A 24,444-nucleotide genomic window follows, 5' to 3' on the forward strand; every position below is an offset into this window, starting at 1 on the left:
CTATAAGGTTGAAAAGGTAAACCTTTAAGAACACTCATGCTTGTTGTAGGACTACCTTTGCAAAGTTGTGTGAGGGAACAACTTTGACCTTGTCATACTTAAGTGAGAAACTGTTTGGCAATTGGTTGTACACTGTTTTGACTGTGTTGCCTCAAATGCCAGTTTCACCCCTAAAGCATGGATGAAACGCAGTAAGTCTCCTTCTATTTTAAAAACTTAATAATACACAAATATGTTTATGGAGTTTTGTGTTATGTCTATGCCAGCTGAATAAAAAACTACATAGTTAGTACCTTGTCATTAAGATGAAGAGTAAAGATTTCCAACAAGAGACATAAGGGTATTTTCGTTTTGTCTGTTCAGTTTTTACTTTCTTGTACCTCAGAAGCCGATGTTTCGAAAAGGCACTTAGACCAGTCAGGCGCGCCTACAGAGGGCGCAAGCGGGTTCGCATTTGTGTGGTCGAAACCTAGACGTCCTGTACGCAACTGCTATAGACGTTTTCAGCTTAATATTTGGAGCCAAACTACACTAATGTCGAAACACGTGTATTATGCAGTGAGCATGTGCATTGATGGGAGTAGAAAGTTACTAGAGACGATTTTGGAATTTTTCTCTGATATTTATCAAAATGGAGCACAAGAAAAAGAAATATTCAGATAAGAAATATAATAAACGGAGTCATCTGGATGAGAAAAAGGTTAGTCTTTTGAATGATTGAGTTTTAATTGGCAATTTATAGATGTAAACAAATGACACGTTCTTTTTTTCCTCTCGAACCCGATCGATCTTAATTTTAGCCTGTTTTTTAAATGTCGCCTGTGCATGCAATGAACCGCAGTACCAGTGACTGTTGCAGGGTCCTAGCCCTGGTGGTAGGACGTCAGTCAGTGCCACTTTAAAATGTTGACATAACGTTTCTCCGGTAAATGGGAATAAAAGTTGGGATCAAAAATAATAAATAAGGGGTCGCACTAAATACCGACAAATCACGACCCCTCACTAGCCCTGGTTATGTGGTAGGACGTCCTGGGTATAAAGGTTCTTTACAATGCGAACACAAGTTTGACTACAATTTTCTTTATTTTTTACCTGATTTGAGAAGCTGAAATTCCGTCTAATATTCATAGTGTCCCTAACTATATTCTCAAAGAATTAACAGCTGACAAATATATCCATGGAAGAAATTATATCCGAAAATATGTTGAAGTTCTGCACTAGCGATGTTGATCATCGTGTACCAATTGATAGTGTGAGCCCAAGTGCGCATGGCTTTGAGTACAGTGTATTATCTTGCCGCTATTCGCCGTCAAAACAGGGCAGGTGCCGTTAACTCGCCTTCAACACCTCCAATATACATTTTAAAATCCAGGAGGCATAAAATCTTCCAGCTCAAATAGAATATTTTATAAATTTCAGGTTGAATTTCGGTTACAAATATCAATTTTTTTTTCCTTGTAAATAAAAAAAAAATTCTAAGCATGCAGCAAAAATGCTGCCGTCTTGCTTTTTCACATTTGCTTCTTTTAAATGTGCGGACAACAGAGGGCGCTCTCCTGCGCGCGTATATTTTTATGGTAAAAAGTTGCCTCATTTGTCCTAGGAAAAAAAACGCTTCCGGCTCATGGAGTCTTGGCGCAAGACGTCAATGCTCGGTATCGCATAGTTCTGCGCTTTGTGTAAATTGCTCACTGACTATTATCCATCTGTATAGTGTTTGGTTAACGCAGGTTGACAGCGATTTGGCTGCAAATAGTAGGCCGCCAGTGATCAGTGCAAGAAAGTGTTTACACGGAAGTTAGTGCACGACGTGGGATCGGAACACGCTAATTGTAATTTTCTTTTCACAAAATATTAACACCAAAGGAGAAAATTCAACAGTTTTAAATAATGCGAACTTTGAGTTCCAACTACAAGGAACATGTGAGTAAAAGTTCAGACTCCCGAGTTAGGTAGAAATATTTTTAACAGATTTTTGAAAATTTTTCGCAATGGTACGGGACCTTTATACTCTGGACTCCGTCGCGTTGCCTGCAACGGAGGAGTCCAACCTGGGCTAGTCCCCACACATGCCTCACGACAACTCACGACAACAATTTTTAAATGCACTTTAACAGAACATTTGAACATAAGTCAACTGTTAAGTATATGCACAAGAGTCATACCCAATGCACAATAGTCATATGCACCCAAATCACTTTCAAACTGTTGAAAAAATTGTATTTTTAACTGTAAAAAAGGTGTTTTTTACCCCGAGTTTAGTAACGAATGGTAATATCCGCCATGTTGTCTTTCGACGCACTTGGACGATTCTATTATACTGCAGGAGTGATACAATATGCAAGATGATTATTTACCTTATTTTATGTATTTCATGGAGTTTAAATAGGTAAAATCATAAAATTTTAGATTACATGTGATGACAGACCTCGACCTCTACAGCGGCCACCGTGAAGCCCTTTTAAAAATCACGTACCTTGCGGCCACTTGGCCGTCGTGCCCTTTTCCATTGATTCCATAACATTATTTATTCGAAAATGTTATTTAATGTTAGCATTGTGACCCATTTAATTCATATGGAGGTAAAATTCGGAACGACTATCGCGCTCACTAGTTTTCACAATGCTGCTTCTGTGCAATAAAAAATGTGTCGAGAACGTGGCATGGTAACCATATCAAACGTAGTTGAGCTGTTTACTATTAAAAACGCAGCACCAGACTACTCCAACGCATAAACTTGCTACAAGTCCCTACACTAAATTACGCATTCTCGCACTGATTTTGTCTATTGAGATCTGTATTTGTAGCGGATTGGGCGGGGGAGGCGCGCGGCCGGGGGCTGGATACAGTCTATGTTTTTCCCCTGGCTATTTCGCTGGTGTCCAAGGCTTGTACAGGATTAATGTTTGTGACCCACCACTACCAGTGATCTGCCTGCCTTGTGACTTTGTTTTTCATTTTCAAACATATGTTTGTGTACACACAACAACTGTGGAACTGTAAAACGTCAAAATCGGATTATATGGAGGTAACGGCAGAGCCCTAAATTTAGAAATCATCATACTCCATCAAGTTCATAATTGATTAATCAGCATGCCATCCCACAAAAGATGCAAAAATAGAAGCATTTTTTAATTAGGTGCGTTTATTTACATTTTTATTGTATTTATTTAGCGCAGTCTAGCGTGGCATAAACGCCGGCATGCACAATACAACTTACAAGTTTAGCTAAATGCTAGGCCAATTATTTTGTGCTAAGGGGTTGGGGGTTCGTTTTTAATTTTCATAATCATGTTGGTGGGTTGGGTGGGGCTCGTTTGTCTTGCAGAGTTGGGGTAGTGGTGAGCCAGAGACTAATAGTAATTGATCTTTTTTCTTCAGATTAGCACAAAGGGAATTAATTTTCTTAATATTGTTTTCTGTATGATTTTTTTCAACAATTCTTTGTACTGGAGCAATGATTTGTTTTCAGATGAGCAGAATGGAGTTTAATTAAGTCGATGAATAAGGGGAGGGGGATAATTCAAGTGCTGCAAAAAAAACTGTAAATAATTCAGAAACAAATATTTTTAAACCTTTATTCAATTTCAGTTGCACAGCATGTAAACAGCGACAATGAAATAAATATGGGTTGGAAAGTTGACCACCATCTTGAAATCAGTTGAAAGTATATACACATAATCATCAACAAATAAAGGTTTGAAAATGGCCTTGGTGCCCTTTCAGTTGGCCTTGGTGCCCCTTTCTTTTTTAGAGCTTTTGAGGCCAAGTGGCCTTGCCCCTCTGAAGCTAAAGGTTGAGGCCTGTGATGAAGTGATGGACCTGTAACTAGTCTAGTTGGAAAGGTCTCTTTTGAGTTGTTCATTTTGACACCAAGTTTGTGGGGATGGATCAATGGGTTGCCGAGCTACGTCAGGTCAAAGTTCACTTGTTTCGTGCCATATTTCCATACAAAGAAAGTGTGACCACAAGTGTTAATAAATGCCCTATACAATGTGTACAGACAGGTGTTTTTTTATGTTTAAAGGAAATCAAATTGGAACCTAAATAGACAATGAGCAAAGTTCAACCTACAATAAGAATCAAAGCAAATAAGAGCGAATACTTGACCTGTCTCACGCTCAAGGTCAATGATCTAAGGTCAAACACTTGACCTTTGGTCACTTAATTAAAGGTCAAAGGTCAAAGGTGACAGTTGCAAAAAATGTGATAAACTTTACCCGATACGTGCAGTAACTGAGACACTTGCCAACCTGTAAGGCAGCTTACATGCTCTTACGTACATGATGCGACACAGCCTCTCCTACATGACCATTGGGAAAAGAAAGTCTCTGAAAAGCAAAGTTAATATGTGTCAAGGGAATCGGCCATAATGGAACCCCTGCTCTCATTGAGCAGTTTGGTAACACTTGTGCACCTTGGTGTAAAATCATCAACCTTGTCAGGCTCCAACTCTTTGGTAAATAGGGCGAAGAAGCGTCTGGAGATGTTACCGCCCACAAGAGATGCACTGAAACTTCACACAGCATCAACTAGGAATACATGGACGTTTCATCTCTCTTACTGACATAGATACACAGGAGCTTAAAAGATAGAGTGAGGTTACCTGGAAGACTACCCCTATCTCAGATGCTTGATTTGAGCTAGTTCTATAAGGATGCAAATCAAAGGGCACCATGTCAAACTGTAAAACTATGTCAAACTGTTCTGCGTGAATAGCATACAAGTACCTTTTTGTTTCATTTTACCACAAGTTTGACATGATTTTTTGTAATGCCTTGGTATATTGACCTTTCAAAAATAAGTTTTCAAACAATTATAGGCAATGCTGGTATAGGAAGTGCAAATACCGTATAATGCTCAAGATACGCACTTTTTGAGAAAATTGCAATTTAACCCTGTAGTCCCTGCACCGCCCGAGTTTGCTGAAAACTAATATTTCAAGATTCTTGCAGTTAATTACTGGAATCGTAGTTCAAATTTTAAAAGATAGCCACAGTTTAACTTTTATGCACAATTTGAACCTTGATATTTGTATGAAAGTACAAGGTCGCATGAGAACAATAAATGTCTCTCGTTAAACGGCTATGGTAATTTTTATGGCGAATATTTGTTTGTAAGGATAAAATGGACACAATAGCTTTTCAAGGCTTTTATCTGACTCAATTATTTTACTGATTAAATGCGAAGGCGTCAGTTTTCAACAATATTATCATGAATGATGAATAAATACAGTTTCCTTTGTGTTTGCCAATGAGCGTTTTGTTGGGGTAAGAGCTAATCATCATCATTGGCTTCATTAGCTTAATAATGACTATCGAGGATTCTGTTGGCGTTCCTTTTTTTCTACAAACACAAGCTAGCAAGGTTTCCTCCTATCACATACAGTATATCGATAGGCGGCTGGGCGGTCCAGTGGCTAAATGGTTTTGATTTAATTTTCCTATACGTTTGTGTACAAAACATATGATTAACTCATAATTTCACAGACTTGGCATGTGCATTTGATGATGAAACTAAATTTTATGGATAGATCTGCCGCCTGAGGTAAAATTTGGCGTAAAGATAAAAAAAAAATCTTCTCAAAAACTGCCTGGGTATATTTGCCTTTCAAAATAAGTTGTTTGAAACCAATATATGCACCAATGAGGATGGGGAGTGCAAAAACAATTGGTGTACTCAAAATGTACCCTTTTCAAGATAATCACACTTTTACACTTCGTTTTGCTATACATTAGTTTACAAGGTCAAAGTTTATACGTTAGTTACATCTATAGGTTTGTAGTATCAATATAAAGTTAAAAATTCATTTTATGGATAGATCTATCAAATGTGATTAAATTTGACACAAATTGATTGACCTTTTTTGACCTTCTGACCCCAAAATGACCTTAAAATTCAAAATCAAGCTGGGCATCCACCCTAATCGTCTTCCCGAGCCCATGATCCATACATCTACTCATGGATGTCAGCCATTAACAAACCATGCCGTGGTTTTTTTTCTAGAGCACTTTTTAAAGTTTGGCTGGTCTACTATATCAGAGCTTACCAAATGATGACTTTGTCTAGGTGTAATGATTTGAAAATTGCTAATTGGTCCCCCCCAAAAAAACGTGTACAAAAATTACTTTTAACGTGACTCGTTCAAGGGCGCAGCCATCTTTTAATGATTTTCGTCATGTTGATCTTGAGAAGTTAGGGCACCCGGCAGATCTTGCAAGTCATGAATATTCATGAGGTAACCTCACGTGACTCGGTATGGCTACGCTTATTTATCAATCTGCATGTGTGTCCAAAGTAAGGATGAATATGTATGAGGTGACGTTGTGCAGTAGTTTCTAGCTACAGCACTGCGCAACGTCACCGACACCTCAAACATAATTATTTAATGTGCACACACATTTATGCAGATATGATAGATATAAGCCAAGCCATCATGACGTCACCTCATGGATATTCATCAAATAAACTGAACTGAACTAAACCTAAGTAGAAGCGAAGTATATTTAGGATTCACTAATTTAGTTCTAGAGGATTTTATTAAGAGGAAGTTTTAACGAATTGGCAGCACACCAATGCTTTCATGATGCAACTTTTGTCATGTGTTTGTGCAAAGTTCAGCAAGACAAACGAATTGGTGTTGATGATAAAGTTAAATTAAAGTGGCATGGCCAAATGGTTCAGAGCATCGAATTCAAACTCTGGTGTTTCTGATCAGCAGAGTGTTGGTTCGAATCCCCAGCCATGACTGTTGTGTTCTAAAAGCAAGACACTTGTAAATAACGATTGCTTCGTCCTTCAGATGGGACGTAAAGCCGTTGGTCCCAGGTGTTGTGTAACGCATGAAAAAGAACCCAGTGCACTGTAACGAAAATATGCCCTTGTTGCAGAAACGTATCTGCGTTTAGATGACTGACATGTCATACATGTAGGCTTCAGGCCTGAATGTTTTCAAGTATTTTGCCCATTTTTGGTGGCCACAGCAATGACCAGTGTTTTTGTTTGGTTTTGGTTTCAGGTGACAGAAGCAGTAGCGGCTCTGTTGGCTTTCCACAAGAAGCGTGATGAGGGTAAGGAGGCATCCCAGGCCTTGCTTCTCAATGAAGCAAGTGAGATCAAGATCATCATCTCAGTCTGGAAGATTGTCGGCAAGAAGGCCAGGACATTTGAAATGTAAGACATTGGCTTTTTATTTAAGATTACTATTACGAATATGACCTACATGTACATTACATACACATGTAGTACTGTTTTTGACTTTGATTTAGTGATTGCCTGCTTAATGAACTGAGCAAGGTTTAAAAATTAAAAAGTAAGGAACGAAGCAACATTTATACTAAGTGACTAGAATGCAGCACCCGCACAAAGCGTAGAGAGGCAGTTATTGCCAAGAGGTTTGCGTCGTTGAGCCACCACCGATTTAAAGGTTTGAGGTTCAGAATTGGACGTCAAGTGCCGGCCTCCTTCTCCTTCTCGGGGATCAAGAAGAAGGTCGACATAAATCCCGACCCTATTTGGCCGCGTCGCATGCAGGCTGAAATAGCTTTTGTTGAGGGATAACAAAGGATGGTTTATTCTTAGCCCGAGGCCACTTGGCGGAGGGACCTGCCGGCTTCTTAAGATTAATCTCCTTAAGCCGATTAGCCTCCGCCTGCATAAGTTCCTTAAACTTTCCTGCAAAGAGATCTCTGCTGACCAAAGGGAGGGCCTCAAATCTCTTTCGGGCGCCCGGAGACGGGAGGAAGAGTGCATGGAGTGCATTGCATTGACGAGCAGGCTTCGCCAACGTCGTTACCCATGAGAACTGGTCCAACGCCGTATTTAGACCATGGTCGAGGCAATGGAAAACTGCCTTCAACATGTCTGCGGGAACATTGCTGTCCTCACACCCCAAGGCCAAGTATTCGGTCAGGAGTAATAGAAATTACGTTGACTGTATATCAAACCTTGAGGCAACATCAACCTTTTTCAAGGTCTCCTCAAATTTATCCCGCTTCTTGTCCGAAAAGGCCCTCTTAGATGCAGTAATCTCGGCATTGGCGACCAGCTTATCCTTTACTGAATCATGCAAGTCTTATAATATTATTATTATTATTATTATTATGACTTTATAATAATAATAATAATAATAATTAAGGAACATTGATACAACCCCAAAGCGCTTTTCACTTTGAAGTGAAATATTTCTCAAAATGTTACCCGTAACCACAGTAACCAAAGTTTTTTATTGCTACAAATTTTTAGAGTGATTAACATCAAATACCTTCCCTTTAATGGCAGTGGACACTCTTGGTAATTACTCAAAATAATTATTAGCATAAAAACTTACTTGGTAAGGAGTAATAAGGAGCTGTTGATGGTATAAAACATTGTGAGAAATGGCTCCCTCTAAAGTAAAGTAGTTTTCGAGAAAGAAGTAATTTTCGACGAATTTGATTGAGAGACCTCAGAATTAGAATTTGAGGTCTCAAAATCAAGTATTTGAAAGCACACAACTTCGTGCAACAAGGGTGTTTGGTCTTTCATTGTTATCTCGCAACTTTGACGAATTGAGCTCAAATTTTCACAGGTTTGTTATTTTATGTGTATGTTGAGATACACCAAGTGAGAAGACTAGTCTTTGGCAATTAGCAACAGTGTCCAGTGTCTTAAAAGATAGTACAGGATCAGAAGGAAGGGCAGCGAAGGAATTATTCTTCAATCTGAATATAGATGGTGATGTTACCCCAGAAGTACTTCCTTTCCCTCTGGAAAAACTGCCAAAGTCGAAGATTAGCATTTGAAAAAAAAGAACCAGTAAATTGCTGATTTAAAATGCTGCAGTGAAAATAATCACTCATGAATAATACTTGTTGTTTCCACAGAACTGTCCCTCATCCATTGCGGACCCCAGAAACAGAGATTTGTCTTTTCGCCAAAGACGTTGACAGGTTGGATCAGGATGCCACTGTTAGACACTACAAGGAACTGCTTCAGAATAAAGGGGTCACAGAGGTCAATGAGGTAGGTCAATTGGGGGTCAGTGGTTAATTAGGTAGGTCACTGAGGCCTGTATGCCTCGTTTTTGAAATGGCAATGGCACAAAGGCATTTTCTTCTTGGTAAAGGGCACCCTGTAGTGCCACTCTCACACTGTGGGGAATATTCTTGCGAATATAAATATTTGAAATACGCGATGAATTCGTCTCAAAATTGCGATTGGATATAGTGATCATTTTCTCGGTCGTCCCTCGACCTCTCCATACCAATAATCTTACGAATTCTACGAACGCTTTACCAACGTTACCAATGGCTTACCAATGCTTACGAAAATCAACGGCGAATTACCGTCTCCTAAGCTTGGGCGATATCTCGATATAATCGAAAATCCGGATACCATTTCTTAAACGATTACCATATCGTCTTGATTTTTTGTTAATTGAATTATCGGCATATTGTGGTTTTGATGAAGTATCACAATGTCTTCCCTAATTGAGAAGTCTTTCAACCATGGGCTGTTTAAAAAAAATATAAAGTCCCAGAACCAACCCCAAGATTTCCCTAATTTGCCAAAAATAACATCAAAGACTTTAGCGCCCAGGCGGTCTCCCACAGACACTTCAGAAATAACACAATGTATCAATTACATGTACCTCCGCTGTGTGGGAGCCTTGTGCTCGCGCCGAACTGCAGACCACAATGGGATCATATTACACAAACCAGCTTATGGTTAAGTGTCTTGCTCATGGACACAAGTGTCACGACCGGGATTCAAACCCACACTGTGCTGAACAGAAACACCAGAGTTTGAGTTCGGTCCTCTTATCCACAGGGCCAGGACACCCCCAATATAAGTTTCTGTCGTGCATGTAGGAGCAGGAGGTGCCCTTTACAAAGGGAAAACTGTATCATCCTTAAAGGCAGTGGACACTATTGGTAACTACTCAAAATAATTATTAGCATAAAACCTTTCTTGGTGACAAGTAATGAGGGTGGTATAAATCATTGTGAGCAACGGCTGCCTCTAAAATGCCAGACTTTTCAAGAAAAATAAAGTTTTCTACAAATTTGATTTAGAATTTGAGGTCTCAAAATCAATCATCTAAACGCACACAACTTCGTGTGACAAGGTTGTTTTTTTCTTCATTATTATCTCGCAAGTTCGGTGACCGATTGAGCTCAAATTTTCACATGTTTGTTATTTTATGCATATGTTCAGATACACCAACTGTGAAGGCTAGTCTTTGACAATTACCATTAGTGTCCACTGACTTTAACATTCATTGTCAGAATGACTGTATTAGGCCGGTAAACTGTACTTGTACGTTTATTTGTTGGGGTTATTATTAAAGGCTGAACTGTATGCCAGCAACAGCAAAATTAATCACAGTAGAAATGAAAAAAAAAACATTTATTTTTTTTTACAAGGCTATAAAAGGACATTATGGATCAAGAAATATACAAACATTTTAAATTGCAAAATCGAACCCCAGAAATCAATGAGGCATGTAAAAACATTTTAATTGCTTGACTGAGCAATTTCACCAAGAGGGAACACAGCTGGCTTGTCCTGCATTTAACCGAATAGAGTTTTGAAGACTGCACAAACAGACAGTGTAGAAACATTTTTCGTTTAAACAGCCTTCAAATGTGCATATTAGAGCTTTTATTAATTGATAATTAACGAGCTTGAGGAAAAATAGTTAAAAGGGGGCTTGAGGAGAGAAAAGCGGAAATGGCAATTATTGATGCTCATAGAATATATTTTTTATGCGCTTGGTAATACTTTAATCTAAAAGCTGGCGTCAACCTTGTCTGTAGATAAATAGTTAAAAGGGGGCTTGAGGAGAGAAAAGCAGAAATGGCAATTATTGATGCTCATAGAATATATTTTTTATGCGCTTGGTAATACTTTAATCTAAAAGCTGGTGTCTACCTTGTCTGTAGACAGATTTGTGTATGTCATCATTTGAGTAGGGCGCCCTCAGCTGGTTGTTATGGAAAGATTGCTCATTGGCCAATCCTCTACTACACCCACTTACAGCATTTCCATTGTTTTAGCATCATTTTACCTCCAAGATGGCGGCATGATGATTAGGCCTGGGCGAATTATTCGAATATCCGGTTAATGGCGAATAGGTTTTCCTATCCGTAACCGCGAATGCCTTTTTTTTCTTAACCGGATATCCGCATAGGGCGCGAATAGCTATTTATAAACCGGATAGTTCTGTAATTACAACCAAGTAACCGGATATTCTTTAATATCCGAATATCCGCGGACGTCGGGCGACAACTGACATGAATGTTTTGTCTGAATTCTAATGAAACTTCTATTAAGACAGTATAAAACAGCATAAATTAAGTATATAACTATGCTCACCTCCGTGAAGAGTTAAAACAATGACATTTCTGACGTAATTTGTTCAAAGATTACAAAAGTTTTCCTTCACGTAGAGTCATCCACGATCAAAAGAAAAAGCAAATCGCCATCTTTAAATTAGATCCGGTCATTTTTATGAATGAACCGAGTGACACTGTCTATAACTAATATCAATCCGCCCAGAAGATCTCATTCACAAACGAACAGCGCCCTCTAGCGACAAAAAAAAAAAATTTTTTTAAATATTTTTATTTTTTAATTTTTTTAATAGCGCCCTCTAGCGGCGAAAAAATATTCGAATATCCGGTTAATTTCGGATAGTTGGCCAGCGGTATCCGAATAACAAAATTTCACTATTCGCCCAGCACTAATGATGATGTTAATGCATAATGTCTGTAAAAGCCATTAGACCCTTTCGGTAAACAGTATTGTCCAAGGCCCACACTTCGTGTATCACAACTTGTATATCATAAAACAAACCTGTGGAAATTTAGGCTCAATCGGTCATCGGAATCGGGAAAGAAAAACGGGAAAACCCACCCTTGTATCCGAGCGTTTCTCCGTGTCATGACATTTGTTTAAAATAGATCCCTAATAAATTCTCACTATCGAGAATTGATATTGCTTTACTGTTTTCTCAAAAAGTAAAGCGTTTCATGGAATAATATTTCAAGAGAAGTCTTTCACCACTACCTTCTGTAAACCCTGTAAGTAATTTGTAAATCTGTGAATTTTTTTATTTTTTTTTCTGTGTACTATTAAAAGGGTCCAACGGCTTTAATGCATAATGTAATAAATGAACTTAATTACCAAAAGTTTACTTATTCCTGTACTGGTAAACCAAACCAAACAAGGGATCACTTATTAAACCGGATGACACACAAACAGCCACATTGTCCTACAATAACAGAGCTGCCCACTCATCCGGACTATGCGGAAGACTCCTGCATTTGACGGCAATCTTCCGACATCCCGCAGACAGTCAAAATTTTCCGGAGTACCAACTTGTTAATGAAAAAAATATATATAATTGACAAATTTCCTTGCCCTTCGTCGCCGTCCCGATTCCATTTGTGTTAAATAAACGTTTGCGCGCATGCATACTTGCATAGATGCGCAGAAAAAGTTGTTATTACCGTAGTTTTTGCTTCTGTGCATCTTCCACGATCTAGTCTTGGTTCCAAACACTCGCATACAACTAACATTCCGATCTACAGTATATACATGACAAACTGTACACGCTTGTATGAATAAACATAGAGGGCGCTGTGACTCGTGTTGTTTCCCCTGTGTGTGTGTGTGCGCGCAACACCAATGGAACCAAGACTACCCACAATCGAGAAAGCAAAATGGCGGTGCCCAGCATGGCAAGCGGTAAGTCGCTGAATTTTTTTTTTAAATGCTCAAAAATACAAATACGACTACCTCAAAGAATGGCCAGGTATAAAAAAAATCATTTAAAGATGAAAATCATGCATTTTGCATCATGTGCAATTCATGTGAAATACGGCGGACAAAATGACATACTGAGACACTAGACCTAGTAACTGGGGTGCTAGATTCCTTTTTTCGAAATTTTGACATAATCTGGGGGCTTAGATTCCTTTTTTTTGGTTTATGAATATTGGTTTTTATTTCAGCAAAAATCGTTGTGACGCGCTGAGGTTGAGTCTATCTGACATAAAAATAAAATTTCCTGATTTTCAAATACCAATGTTGACAGCTCCAATAAATGCAAAAAACATAAAAATTAAAATATACATGTCGAATGAAAGTCCTCTTTCGGCGAAATGTACCAGTGCATTTCACGACAGCATACAAAACCAGATGCAAACGCCTTGACCCCAAAGACATTGCTCTGGAAAAACGGTGACTCCCCTGAATTTGCAAACATTATCCCTGGTGCACGTGTAAAGATTGTCGGCAGCATGATCTGTGGAGCACATTTCCATGGAATTTTTAGCTTGTTTACATTACAACGCGTAAAATGAAAAGTTATCAGTGAGTTAACGTCAGAAATTGTCAGGAATGGATACCAAAATGAAACCCAGATGTGTTTTGTCATAAATACTAGAATTTATTATTGGCTTCTGATGGCCAAAAAATGATATATTCAGCATTTTAGGTAAATTTAGTGTCAGTCAATAAACCTTGTAGAAATTCAATGTCCTGGTCAATAGTTCCCATTTCCTGTAAAACCGACCACCACTGTGATGACAACCCTGGTGTGACCAGGAGCATGTCTTCACCCTGGTTGGTGGCTGCCTGCTGTTAATTGACCTTCAACTTGTTCCATTTACAGCGGCCAGCCACCAACTGGGTCATTGCCATGCAATGAAGACAGGCTCCGAGCTCTGTTATTGCGTAAACCATCAAGTAACTCCAGGGAAACTAGTAACTTTTCCCCCGTAGTAAAGTCGCACGTTACAAAGTTGCCTTCTAGCAAAGTCGCCTCCTACAGTGTAGTTGAGTTGGTTGCGCTGCGTATGAAAGGAAAACGACAAACATCTTGCACTAAGACTAACTACGTGAACGAATACATATCCAAAAACTGTCTCAGTCACAAAAATGGAACACCTGTACAGAGCTCAAGGATGTCGGAAAACGGATTAGTTTGATTTTATATTCGTAAATACATGTACCTCAGACAGTTTTGCTATTCCTTTTGGTGGAGAGCGTGTCATGTGGGGGTGTTTAAACGGTTGATAAAGACCAGCTGGAGCTGTTTATAACCGGCTGTTTTTGGATACTTTTAGATGCATACTTCGCGCTTGTCTTAATAAAAGATGTTTCTCGTTGTGATGCGTTGGTGAGTTGGCCGCACTGTGTGTGAAAGGAAAAGGAAAAATCTTGCACCAAGACTAACTACGCGCACGAATGCATGTCCAAAAACTGTCTCAGTCATAAAAATGCAACAACTGTACAGAGCTCAAGGACGTCGGAAAACGGATAAATTTTACAGACTTTCTTACTTTATTACGCCTTTTAACCAAAAAGTCATTTTGAATGGGAATAAAAGAGTAGTGACTCAGTCTTAAACTACCGTTTAAAACCTTGCAGGGTGGTGGCCGTGCAATAAAGTCCCTCGCCTTTGGTCATCTTTTGATGATGATTTATCTGTCATAATTAATATGGATGAAGAGAAATTTAAAACGTTCATTCTTTTTGTCAGCAATGACTCTCACTCCTGATAAAAATAAAATACATGTGATTCTCATCTCTGCAGGTGATGCCTCTACAGCAACTCAGGAAGGAGTTCCAGATGTTCACCTCCAGACGCCAGCTCTCCAAGAGATACGACATCTTCCTCGCTGATGAAAGAATCTTCCGGTTACTCCACACTCATCTTGGGAAGGAGTTCTACAAAAGGAAAAAGTAAGTTGCGGTCCGTTTACCATGCATGGAATTAGTCCTATTTGAGTCTGCTTTCCAATTATACTCAGACAAATAAGACAAAGGGGGCAAAGTAAACTAATTGACTTTTCCGCCACAGCTTTACACTGCATTTATTAAAACCATAATATGGTAAAGCCCGGTTCATACTCCCTGCGAATGCGAATGCGAAGCGAATTTGACGTGAATTTGACGTCACAACTATCCTTTCGCAGCGATATTCGCATGTGAGTTGAGCGGAGCTGAACTGCTGCGAAAATCGTTACAAATTTTGTATTGGGTAGAAAGATGGTGTAAAAGTAAAATACAATGATCCACACAAACATGTCTCGAAATTGCACAGTTTTCCTTTTACCTCGTCAACGTACACGGTTGACCGTGTTAGTTCGCAAAGTAAAAGGAAAACCACGCACTTTCGAGGCAAATTGTACTTTTACAACATCTATCCAACCATATACATTTCATAACTAACGGTTTCAAACGTTTTTTTATAGACCAACTCGTCCGATCCAAGGCAACGTGTTCCTTTAACTCGTTGTAAGTCCTAAGATTAATCCTAATTTAGGAAGTGTTTGGTGTAGTCAGCGGCAGTGCTTTTAATGGCATAGTCCCACTAAGGGTACGCAGAAATAATTTGTGGGGTTGTTTTTGTTTTATAATGAATGGAAATGTTGATTTTTTTTTTCTCCAGGTATCCAATGCAGGTTGATATGACCAAGAGGAACTTGAAGAAGGAGATTCTGAAAGCAATTGACACCACAAGATTTATTCTTACAAATCGGGGAAACACAAAGTAAGTTTAATCATTTGTCATAGACATAATATGTAAGGTGTAGAAGTAAGCTAGGGGGATATCACGATATTATTGCAATCGCGATACTAATTTGGAAACAATTTCGATATCGGATCAATTTGGTTTTAATCGAAATATCGATATATCGCGATACATCGCGATATATCGCAATATCGATTAAGTATCGCAATATCACGATGTATTTCTTAGCTGAGACATCTTGCACCCCATACATGTAGGTTTGGAGTAAAACTAGAACACCTCTCTTATGCTATGACTGTCTCTTCTACAACTTCCACTGGGAGTTAGAAGACTGATGATGTCTAATTTAATTAATCTCGATTATATCAAATATCGCAATATATATTGACGGCGATATATCGTGAATAAAATAAATCGGTATCGCCCAAGCCTATGTAGAAGTTAGTATTATGTTTTGTAATTTTCTAATTCAATGGAAGCCTGACAAATGTACTTCTTTCATGTAAGGCCAAAGTAACTTTTAGTGGCCAGTTTATGAAGGAATCATATTTGTACTGTAACATTTCAAAGAACACCACGAGGCAGTTACCAGGGGCATGAAGGCTATGAGCACAATGGAAAGAGGTTGATCAATTGCACTCGAAACCATGCTGTTCGATCATTGGTTGACTACTGTGGTCGACCATTTGGAACCAGCCTCGAGCCCATGGTTTCTTCACTGGTCCCAACAGCACGTTCCATTCTAACATGTGTAAAGTGCAGAGTGGAACCAGTGACACTATAGCGAAATGGCGGAAGGTTGACTAGACTTCCAAATGAGTCGTTCGAGTGAGTCTGTCACTGCGCATGTGCGTTGCTGGTCAATAGTCAACCACGGGTCGACTGAATGTGCCCACTCAAACTTGCTCTATGTTGGTTCCATCGACTTCCGCAGTACACTTGTACATCATGGCTGCATTACAGTTTCAGATATTAAGGGAATCAATATGTGGTGAAGAGGTTTTCAACTAGTGGTTTAAACCCAACGAGGCCTGGTTCTTGATAACTGAACACGGCGGAAGACTGAAACCGCCACACCGTTAAGCAGCAGCACTATGAAATTGGGCCTGTGTAAATAAGGTTAAAAGGGTTAAAGATCCTTTGATGACAGTCTACATCTGACTTACATGTACTACAGCTGCAACTACCATGCAGACAGCTTACATCATCAACATCTTCTCCTCAGTTTATCATCCCCAGAACCCATGCTGTGTCATTTGCAGATCGCTCACTCTCATGCTATAGACCAAAAAATGAACACTCTTCCAAATCACAAGGATTCTCAGACTATTCATATTTTTTTAGAAAACTGCCCAAATGTTATCTTTTTCAACAAGTGAATTTAAATTAACTTCATGTTACTGTCTTGAGCACCTTTCTGTTGTAATATGGGTCTACTTTATGGGCGGAGGTACATGTATATGTTGTTTAACCTCCACTCTTGCTTGTGGCTGATGTGAGAATAATAAAAGCAGCCAGAATCTGAAGAATCGAGAATATTCGTTGTCTCCATCTCTATTTGAGTCCATACATACTCATACTTCATGGTTGCAGCGGTGGGATCAACAATTCGAACAATTCTAACAATTCTAACAATTCGAACAATTCTAACAGTTCTAACAATCCAAATTTTGGTCAATTTTGGCGTTATATAAATGTCTTCTGATTGATTGATTGAGTCTTTGTTCCTTTTTACTCCTTGGATAGTACTGTATGGTTCTTGTATTTACATTTTTGTGTTCTTTTTTTACATTTTTATGGATTTCTGTATTTCCTCACCTTTTCCTGATGTAAATTTTTAATATTTGTATAACTATTTTGTTATGCACACGTGCGTACATTTTATGGAATGGGCGCATTATAAATGAATAAATTGTTAATTATTATTATTATTATTTATCCATCAGCCATATGACCGTCGCTAACACCCACATGTCACTGGAGCAGATCGTTGAGAACACGATGGCTGCTGTTCAAAGTGTCACCGGCAAGATCCCGATGGGCTGGAACAACATCAAGGCCCTGTACATCCGCACTGATGAGTCTGTTTCCCTACCTGTGCACACTTCATTGGTGTTCAAAGAATGGGAGACAAAAACCGGCCTTGATAGCAACGACATTTGGCGATGTGAGTTAAACATGTACATAGCTGTTACATTTGCATCGGGATAAAGAATGTTAATTTGGGTTTTTACCTGTTACTCTGTACTTTCTCGTTTTTGGGGTGAAAAAATCACAGGCATATTACTTGTGTGGGTCAATCTTTTCAGCTCTTGAGCAGTGTCTTACCAACTAGTTGTGTTGTTTAGCATAATGTGTCAATGCAAAAATACATTGCAACACAAAAATTAACCTTTTCACAAGACATAGTAACAACTATCCAGGATGAATGCACAGACACAATGGTGAAGAATCATGAAGAGTTCGGATGTTTACAGGCAAGGTATACTTTCGGTAATTGTTACAGACCAGTGTCTTCACTTGGTGTGTCCCAACACATGCATCAAATAACAAACCTGTGAAAAGTTTTGTGTAATGTAAAAGCCGGTTTATAGTCGGTCGCGCTACGGTCGTGCGATGGAAATCATGCGTGCAATCCTTAGACTGAGGCCTAAAAACCGTGTCTTTTTATGATCGCACGTCAAGATTTCCATCGCCCGACCATCGCACGACCGACTATAACTCGGCCTTTACGCATGAAGAGACTGAGACACATTAATTGGTCTATTGTGGTAAACAAAGTGTCATGAGGGTTAAATTTAATCAAGCTAATCAAAACGTTTTTGTTGTGTTTTTGTTTTTACAAACAGTAAAGAAACAGTTGCAGGTCACCAAGAGGTCAACCCCTAAGGGAGAGAAGGTCCTTCCATCGGCCGAGCAAGTAGCAGAGTCAATGAAGCTGCTCTCTCGCAGAGAGAAGAAAGCTGCTGCCAAGAAAGTCAAAGAAGTGTCTGACATCAAATCTGACGACGTCACCGGGGAGAAGATGGCGACAAAACGCAAGGCTGCACCCGAGGAGGAGGAGGAAGAAGACCTAGAGGATGTTGTCACGCCAGCGAAGAGCACCCTCAAAGAGAAGCCCAGAAAGGCAGCAACATCTTTGAGAAAGACCAGAGCAAAGATGAGCTCGCCAGGTAAACTACCGGCCAAGAGCTTCTCGGCTAAGAAGGCAAAGAGGAAGTAAATATCAAAAGAGTCCTGCCGTCGATTTCATAAAGAGTTAGGACTCATCTTATCTCGAGTTAGGGCGAGTAACTCGTCCTAACTTAGGATTAATCTTAAGGTCTGCATGCTACAGTGCAAGGCTGGGACTCGTCCTAAGTACTAAGATTAGTCTTAAGTTAGGAAGAGTTTTGTGAAATCGTCGGCCGGGGTCGATTTCATAAAGAGTTAGGAATACTCCTAATAAATTAGGGTTAATTTAGGACTTGTCCACGGAGATATTAAAAACTTAATGCTAGTCTTAGGACGAGTTTCTTGTCCTTTGTGAAATCCACCCCGAAAGATGCATACTTTTCTAAAACTTGATAGACTTTCAAGACACTGGACACATTTGGTAATTGTCAGAGACGAGTATTCTCACTTGGTTCATCCCAACATAATATGCACAAAATAACAAATCGGTGAAAAGTTTTACTCAATTGCAAGAGAGTTATGCAAACAGTTGTGTGCTTTGAGCTGCCTAATAAAAAGTCTTCATGCCTGAAGTCTTGTAACATTTGAGTGAGAAATTACCTCTTTCTCAAAAACTACGCTACTTCAGAGGGAGCCGTTTCACACAATGATTTATTTTATCAACAGCTCTCCATTGCTTGTTACCAAGTAAATTTTGTATGCTAAAAACTGTTATTTTGAGTGATTACCAATAGTGTCCAGTGCCCTCAAACCAGATTGATTAACGTTTTTTCTGAACTTTTTAAATTTTAGGGTCCAAATAAGAGGCCATTAATGGTACTTTTTTTCTTTTTGCATTTACACCCCATTTTTGTCAAGTTTTCAAAAGTCCACCAACTAAAAGCTAATGTTAATGTTCACAACCAAACTGTAGCGTGGAATACACTGTCACCGTGGTACTAGGAAGTGTCGTTTGCTCTTTGACATGAAACATACATCAATCCCTGGAAGTGTGCATGCATCTAGAGTGATCCTGTTAAAAAGATGAAACAGGATCTGGACAACGATATTTCAATGGACAGAACAACATTGAAGGTCCAAACTTTAGTATTAAAATTGCACTTTTGACAGACATGGTCAACGAGAATGTTTTCCAGTCACAATTATTTTTTGTTTTAATAATATTTCAACATATAAATTTCAGTAGCATTTTAGATTTGATTTTTTTAACCAGAGCAGGGCACCAAGGCATTTTCTTCTTGGTAAAGGGCACCCTATGAGGAAATTGTACATATCTACTTGAGCATTTCAAGGACACCAAGGCAATGACCATGGGGCACGTAGGCAATGGTCTCCAGTACCTCCATGAAGTATCAGGCCTGAAAGTTATAGCTCATAACGTTGAGTTGTCAACTACCAGTTATTTTCAGAACCAACACTCCTCAAAAGTAATTTTCACATGGTAATACTGCAAACCTCTCTTTCCTCATCAGTTACATGTATTTCAATACTGTTATTCATTACAATAATGCACATATTCATTACAATAACGCACATAATATTTTGAAACTATCCAAGTAATACAGTAGCATGTGCACAGCCACAACAATGGATATAGTTTTTATTACAAAGACACCAAATGAACAACAGATAAATATTGAGTAACTCTGTGCAGATCTTGTATTCAACAATTTCAAGCTCCCTTTTGGTCTTCAATGACACAGCGGTTGTGAATTGATATTTAAAGTACATTGAGATAACTGCTACATCAATGGTTTTCAAACTGTCATTTATAAAGTCGACATGAAAAAAAAACTGTGTTCTCACGACTGTGGTTGTGCCCACAAATATTCATTTGATTTCTTGTGTCTTTAGTGAAAAAGTAATTCAGAAAACTTGTATTATGTATTGCTTTGTTTTTATTAAAAAATGAATAAGTAACTAATCAAAGAACTGTTTTCTGTTTGCCTATGGTCTTAGTGCTCTCCCTCAACAGCTGGCAAGACGCGAGTCTAGGTGTAAGACAATCTTGTGAGATGGTCAACCTCTATAGTAATACCATAGGCCCTATACACTCCAAGCTACGCAATGATCTACACAAATATGCCTCGAAATTGCGTGGTTTTCTTTTTATCTTGTCGACTAACACGGTCGGCCATTTTTGGGAGTCAAATTTTTGACTCCCATAAATGGCCGACCGTGTTAGTTCCCGACCTAAAATGAAAACCGTGCAATTTTGAGTGTTTCTTGTGTGGCTCATTATATTCTACTTTTAAAACATCTTTCTAACCATATGCATTTCATAACAACGGTTTCAAACGCTTTTTAAAGACCAACTCGACCGATCCAAGACAACGTGTTCCTTTAAGTTTAGAATTTGAGGTCTCAAAATCAAGCATCTGAAAGCACACAACTTCGTGTGACAAGGGTGTTTTCTTTTCATTGATATCTCGCAACTTTGATGACCGATTGAGCTAAAATTTTCACAGGTATGTTATTTTATGCATATGTTGAGATACACCAAGTGAGAAGACTTGTCAATTGACAATTGACAATTGACAATAGTGTCCAGTACCTTGCTTAGCAGAAACAGGTTTTCAACCATTATTCCATGAAGTTTCGCTGTTGGGACCTGGGGCCAATTTCATAGAGCTGCTTAAGCAAAAAAATTGCTTAAGCACGAAAATAGATCGCTTATTTTTCACATGTTACTGGCCAAAATTTCATGCCATATACATTGCTTGTGAGTGGTATTTAGCTGTTGTTTACTTAGCATAACAATTGAGTGGAGTCTTGGCCGGTAATCTGATTTTACTAAGCAATTATTTTTTGCTTAAGCAATTTTTTTTTTGCTTAAGCAGCTCTACGAAATTGGGCCCTGGGCCCAATTTCATGAAGCTGTTTACCCGTAACTTCGGTAAGCACATTTTTGTGCTTACTGTAGCAGAAAAATGCGCAGAAGCATAAACGTATTTCACCATGATTTCTCAAGGAAGCAGAACACCTGGCACCCATCCATGTTCACCATGGATTTGCATTGTTACACCACTCGTGTGCTTACCGCGGGTTAGCCAGCATTTACCCTTGCTTAGTACGGTAAACAGCTTTATGAAATAAAAATTCTGCAAAGGGACTACCCGTAAGCACAAAATGGCTGCTTACATGTTTTATGAAATTGGGCCCAAGCCCCAATGTCATAAAGCCTGTAAGCGCAAAAACTTGCTAAGCTCAGGCCAATAACTCTTAGCAAAAACAGGTTACCAGACAACATTCCATTAAGTTAACATTGTTATGACTGGTGTCCCTTTTTTTTTTTTGCTTTTTAAATAAGAAATCTAAGCAGTATTTTATTGTAAACTGCTGTATAACTGTCCCATGTTGTATTGGGTGTAGCTAATAACTTGTGGTAATTACTTTCTCATTGTTCAACATTTTTGTGGTTTTTGTCTTTCAACTGTTTGAAAAAAAACCTAAGTTTCCTGTGTCTCGTTTGTAAGTCATTGCATTATCACTATTGCAAGCCCAAAGGCGGCATTATTTGTAATTTTACCACAAAGCACCCATTTTCAAATAATCAGAGAAAAAGGAGCTCAAAGTTTGCCAGTGGGGAGTGCTTCCACTAAAATTACACCAAACTTACAAACAGGAGACTGTTTAATATCACTTGCTGTTCATGTGTCAACTAGTGAAACGAGCAACCAACTGCAACAGTTATAGAGTTTTATCATGTGTCAGCCATCTTGTATTTCTCCTATTAATATCTCAGTAACCAAAGTGAGGCTTGAAGGGTAAATAGTCTGGTACCTTTCTGATGTAGGTTTGAATCAGTATCTTGGTATCCCATTTTGTTTGTCTATGTTGAACCTCATGTATGTTATCCGCCATTGATATCAATGGTCAAACTAAAGGGCATGAAAAACAAATAAATTTACTTGAATCAAATTATGTTTCTAAACTCTGATGACTCTCTTTCTTTGCTCTATTGTATTCATCATTATTTTCCTTAAAGATACTGGGCACTATTGGTAATTGTCAAAGACCCGTCTCCTCACTTGGTGTATCTTAACATATGCGTAACATAACAAACTTGTGAAAATTTGAGCTCAATTGGTCGTCGAAGTTGTGAGATAACTATGAAAGACAAAAAACACCCTTGTCACACGAAGTTGTGTGCTTTCAAATGCTTGATTTCGAGACCTCAAAATCTAAATCTGAGGTCTCGAAACCAAGTTTGTGGAAAAAACTTATTTCACGAAAGCTACGTTACTTCAGAGGGTGCCTTTTCTCACAATTTTTGTATACTATCAACCTATCCCCATTACTCGTTACCAAGTAAGTTTTTATGCTAATAATTATTTTGAGAAATTACCAATAGGGTCCACTGCCTTTAAACAAACCCATTATTTCCTACTTTTTTTAGACTGTATTCCGAGTCAAATGGAATCAAAAGGCATCAGTTATACCTCTGTATCGTTGTAGATCACAAAACCACATTTTTGTTTGGCAAAAAAACTGATAAAATGCTGCACTTACTCCTTTAGATTTTGGTATTTTTTTTCTTCATAAAATCCGTTTTCCCCAAATAGCTTAGGCCTATAATTATCATATAGGTCAAGTTACATAAAAAGGCACAAGTAGAGACTACTGTATCATTTCATATCCTAAAATCAAAAACTAGAAATTTGCCAAGATTTTAAACAAATTATGTAGGCCTTCTTGCCCCTAATTGTTTAACTTGCTTTTTTCCCTAGTACAATAGCTTTATACTAGGTCAACTTACATACAGATGCACCAGTATTTTAAACCACTGCTTCACTTTAGAGCCAAAAATAGCAAATTAATGTTGGGCCAAGATCTTATAAAAAATGCTGGACTTGCCCCTTACAATTTTTCAACATTGCTGCCTCTTTTTCTAGTATAAATATTTCCCTAAGTATAGCTCATATCCTGGGTCAAGTTACATAAAAGAGCACCAGTACAGTAAAGCCTACTGCATTATTTTAGAGCCTAGGAAACGGCAAATTAAAGACCCAAATTTGACCAAAATGCCGGAGATAGCCCTTATGATTTTTAAAATTGTTTGACCTAAGTATAATTAAAGGTAACGGGACACCTTTGGTAATTGTCAAAGACGCTGCGGTTTTCTCACTTTGTGTATATATTTTGGGCTCAATTGGTCATCGAAATTGAAAAAAGAACACACAAATTAATTCGTGTGCTTTCAGAATGATGCCTAATAAAAGGCTTCAGCTGAAATCTTCAATTATTTTAGGGAGAAACGACCTCTTTCTCAAAAACTACGTTACTTCAGAAGGAGCCGTTTCTCATCAACAGCTCTCCATTGCTCGTCGTTACCAAGTAAGTTTTCATGCTAACAATTATTTTGAGTAATTACCAAAACAGCGTCCGGTTGATTTAATGCTAGGCCTATAGCTTCCGTTCTCGATCATCGGTTCAGCCCTCTGCTAAGATTTAGAGCCTAAAATTGCAACTTCTTTGACATTTATCTTGTAAAATTGTGTTGGCTTATTAAGTATAAATAATTCCAAAGTATAACTTGTATCCAGGGCCGGGCTAAGTAACATAAAAATGCATCAGTAGGGCTTCACCAAAATGCATGGTTTTATAGGCTAAAATCGCAAAAAAAAAAAAAAAAAAGCAAAACATTTATATACTCCTGACTTTTGGGGCCTGGCGTTAACACAAGTTTCATGATCTAATCGGAGGTGGGCACAAACTCTTAACTTGTTTGTTTTCTAACCTAA

At 38.5% G+C, this 24,444-nt stretch overlaps 1 protein-coding gene across 1 annotated transcript; it reads left to right on the forward strand.

The window, feature by feature from the left end:
- The first annotated feature begins 567 nt into the window (after window positions 1–567).
- Window positions 568–22,605, forward strand: LOC139944444 (ribosomal L1 domain-containing protein 1-like). Its single transcript, XM_071941463.1, has 7 exons — window positions 568–700; window positions 7,019–7,173; window positions 8,865–9,003; window positions 14,585–14,733; window positions 15,443–15,544; window positions 17,473–17,693; window positions 18,376–22,605. The coding sequence occupies exons 1-7, from the start codon at window positions 632–634 to the stop codon at window positions 18,747–18,749; spliced, it is 1,209 nt and encodes a 402-aa protein (XP_071797564.1). The 5' UTR covers window positions 568–631; the 3' UTR covers window positions 18,750–22,605.
- The last annotated feature ends 1,839 nt before the right edge of the window (window positions 22,606–24,444 follow it).

Source organism: Asterias amurensis, chromosome 11, assembly GCF_032118995.1.
Source record: "Asterias amurensis chromosome 11, ASM3211899v1".
In the NCBI taxonomy this organism is placed as follows: Eukaryota; Metazoa; Echinodermata; class Asteroidea; order Forcipulatida; family Asteriidae; genus Asterias; species Asterias amurensis.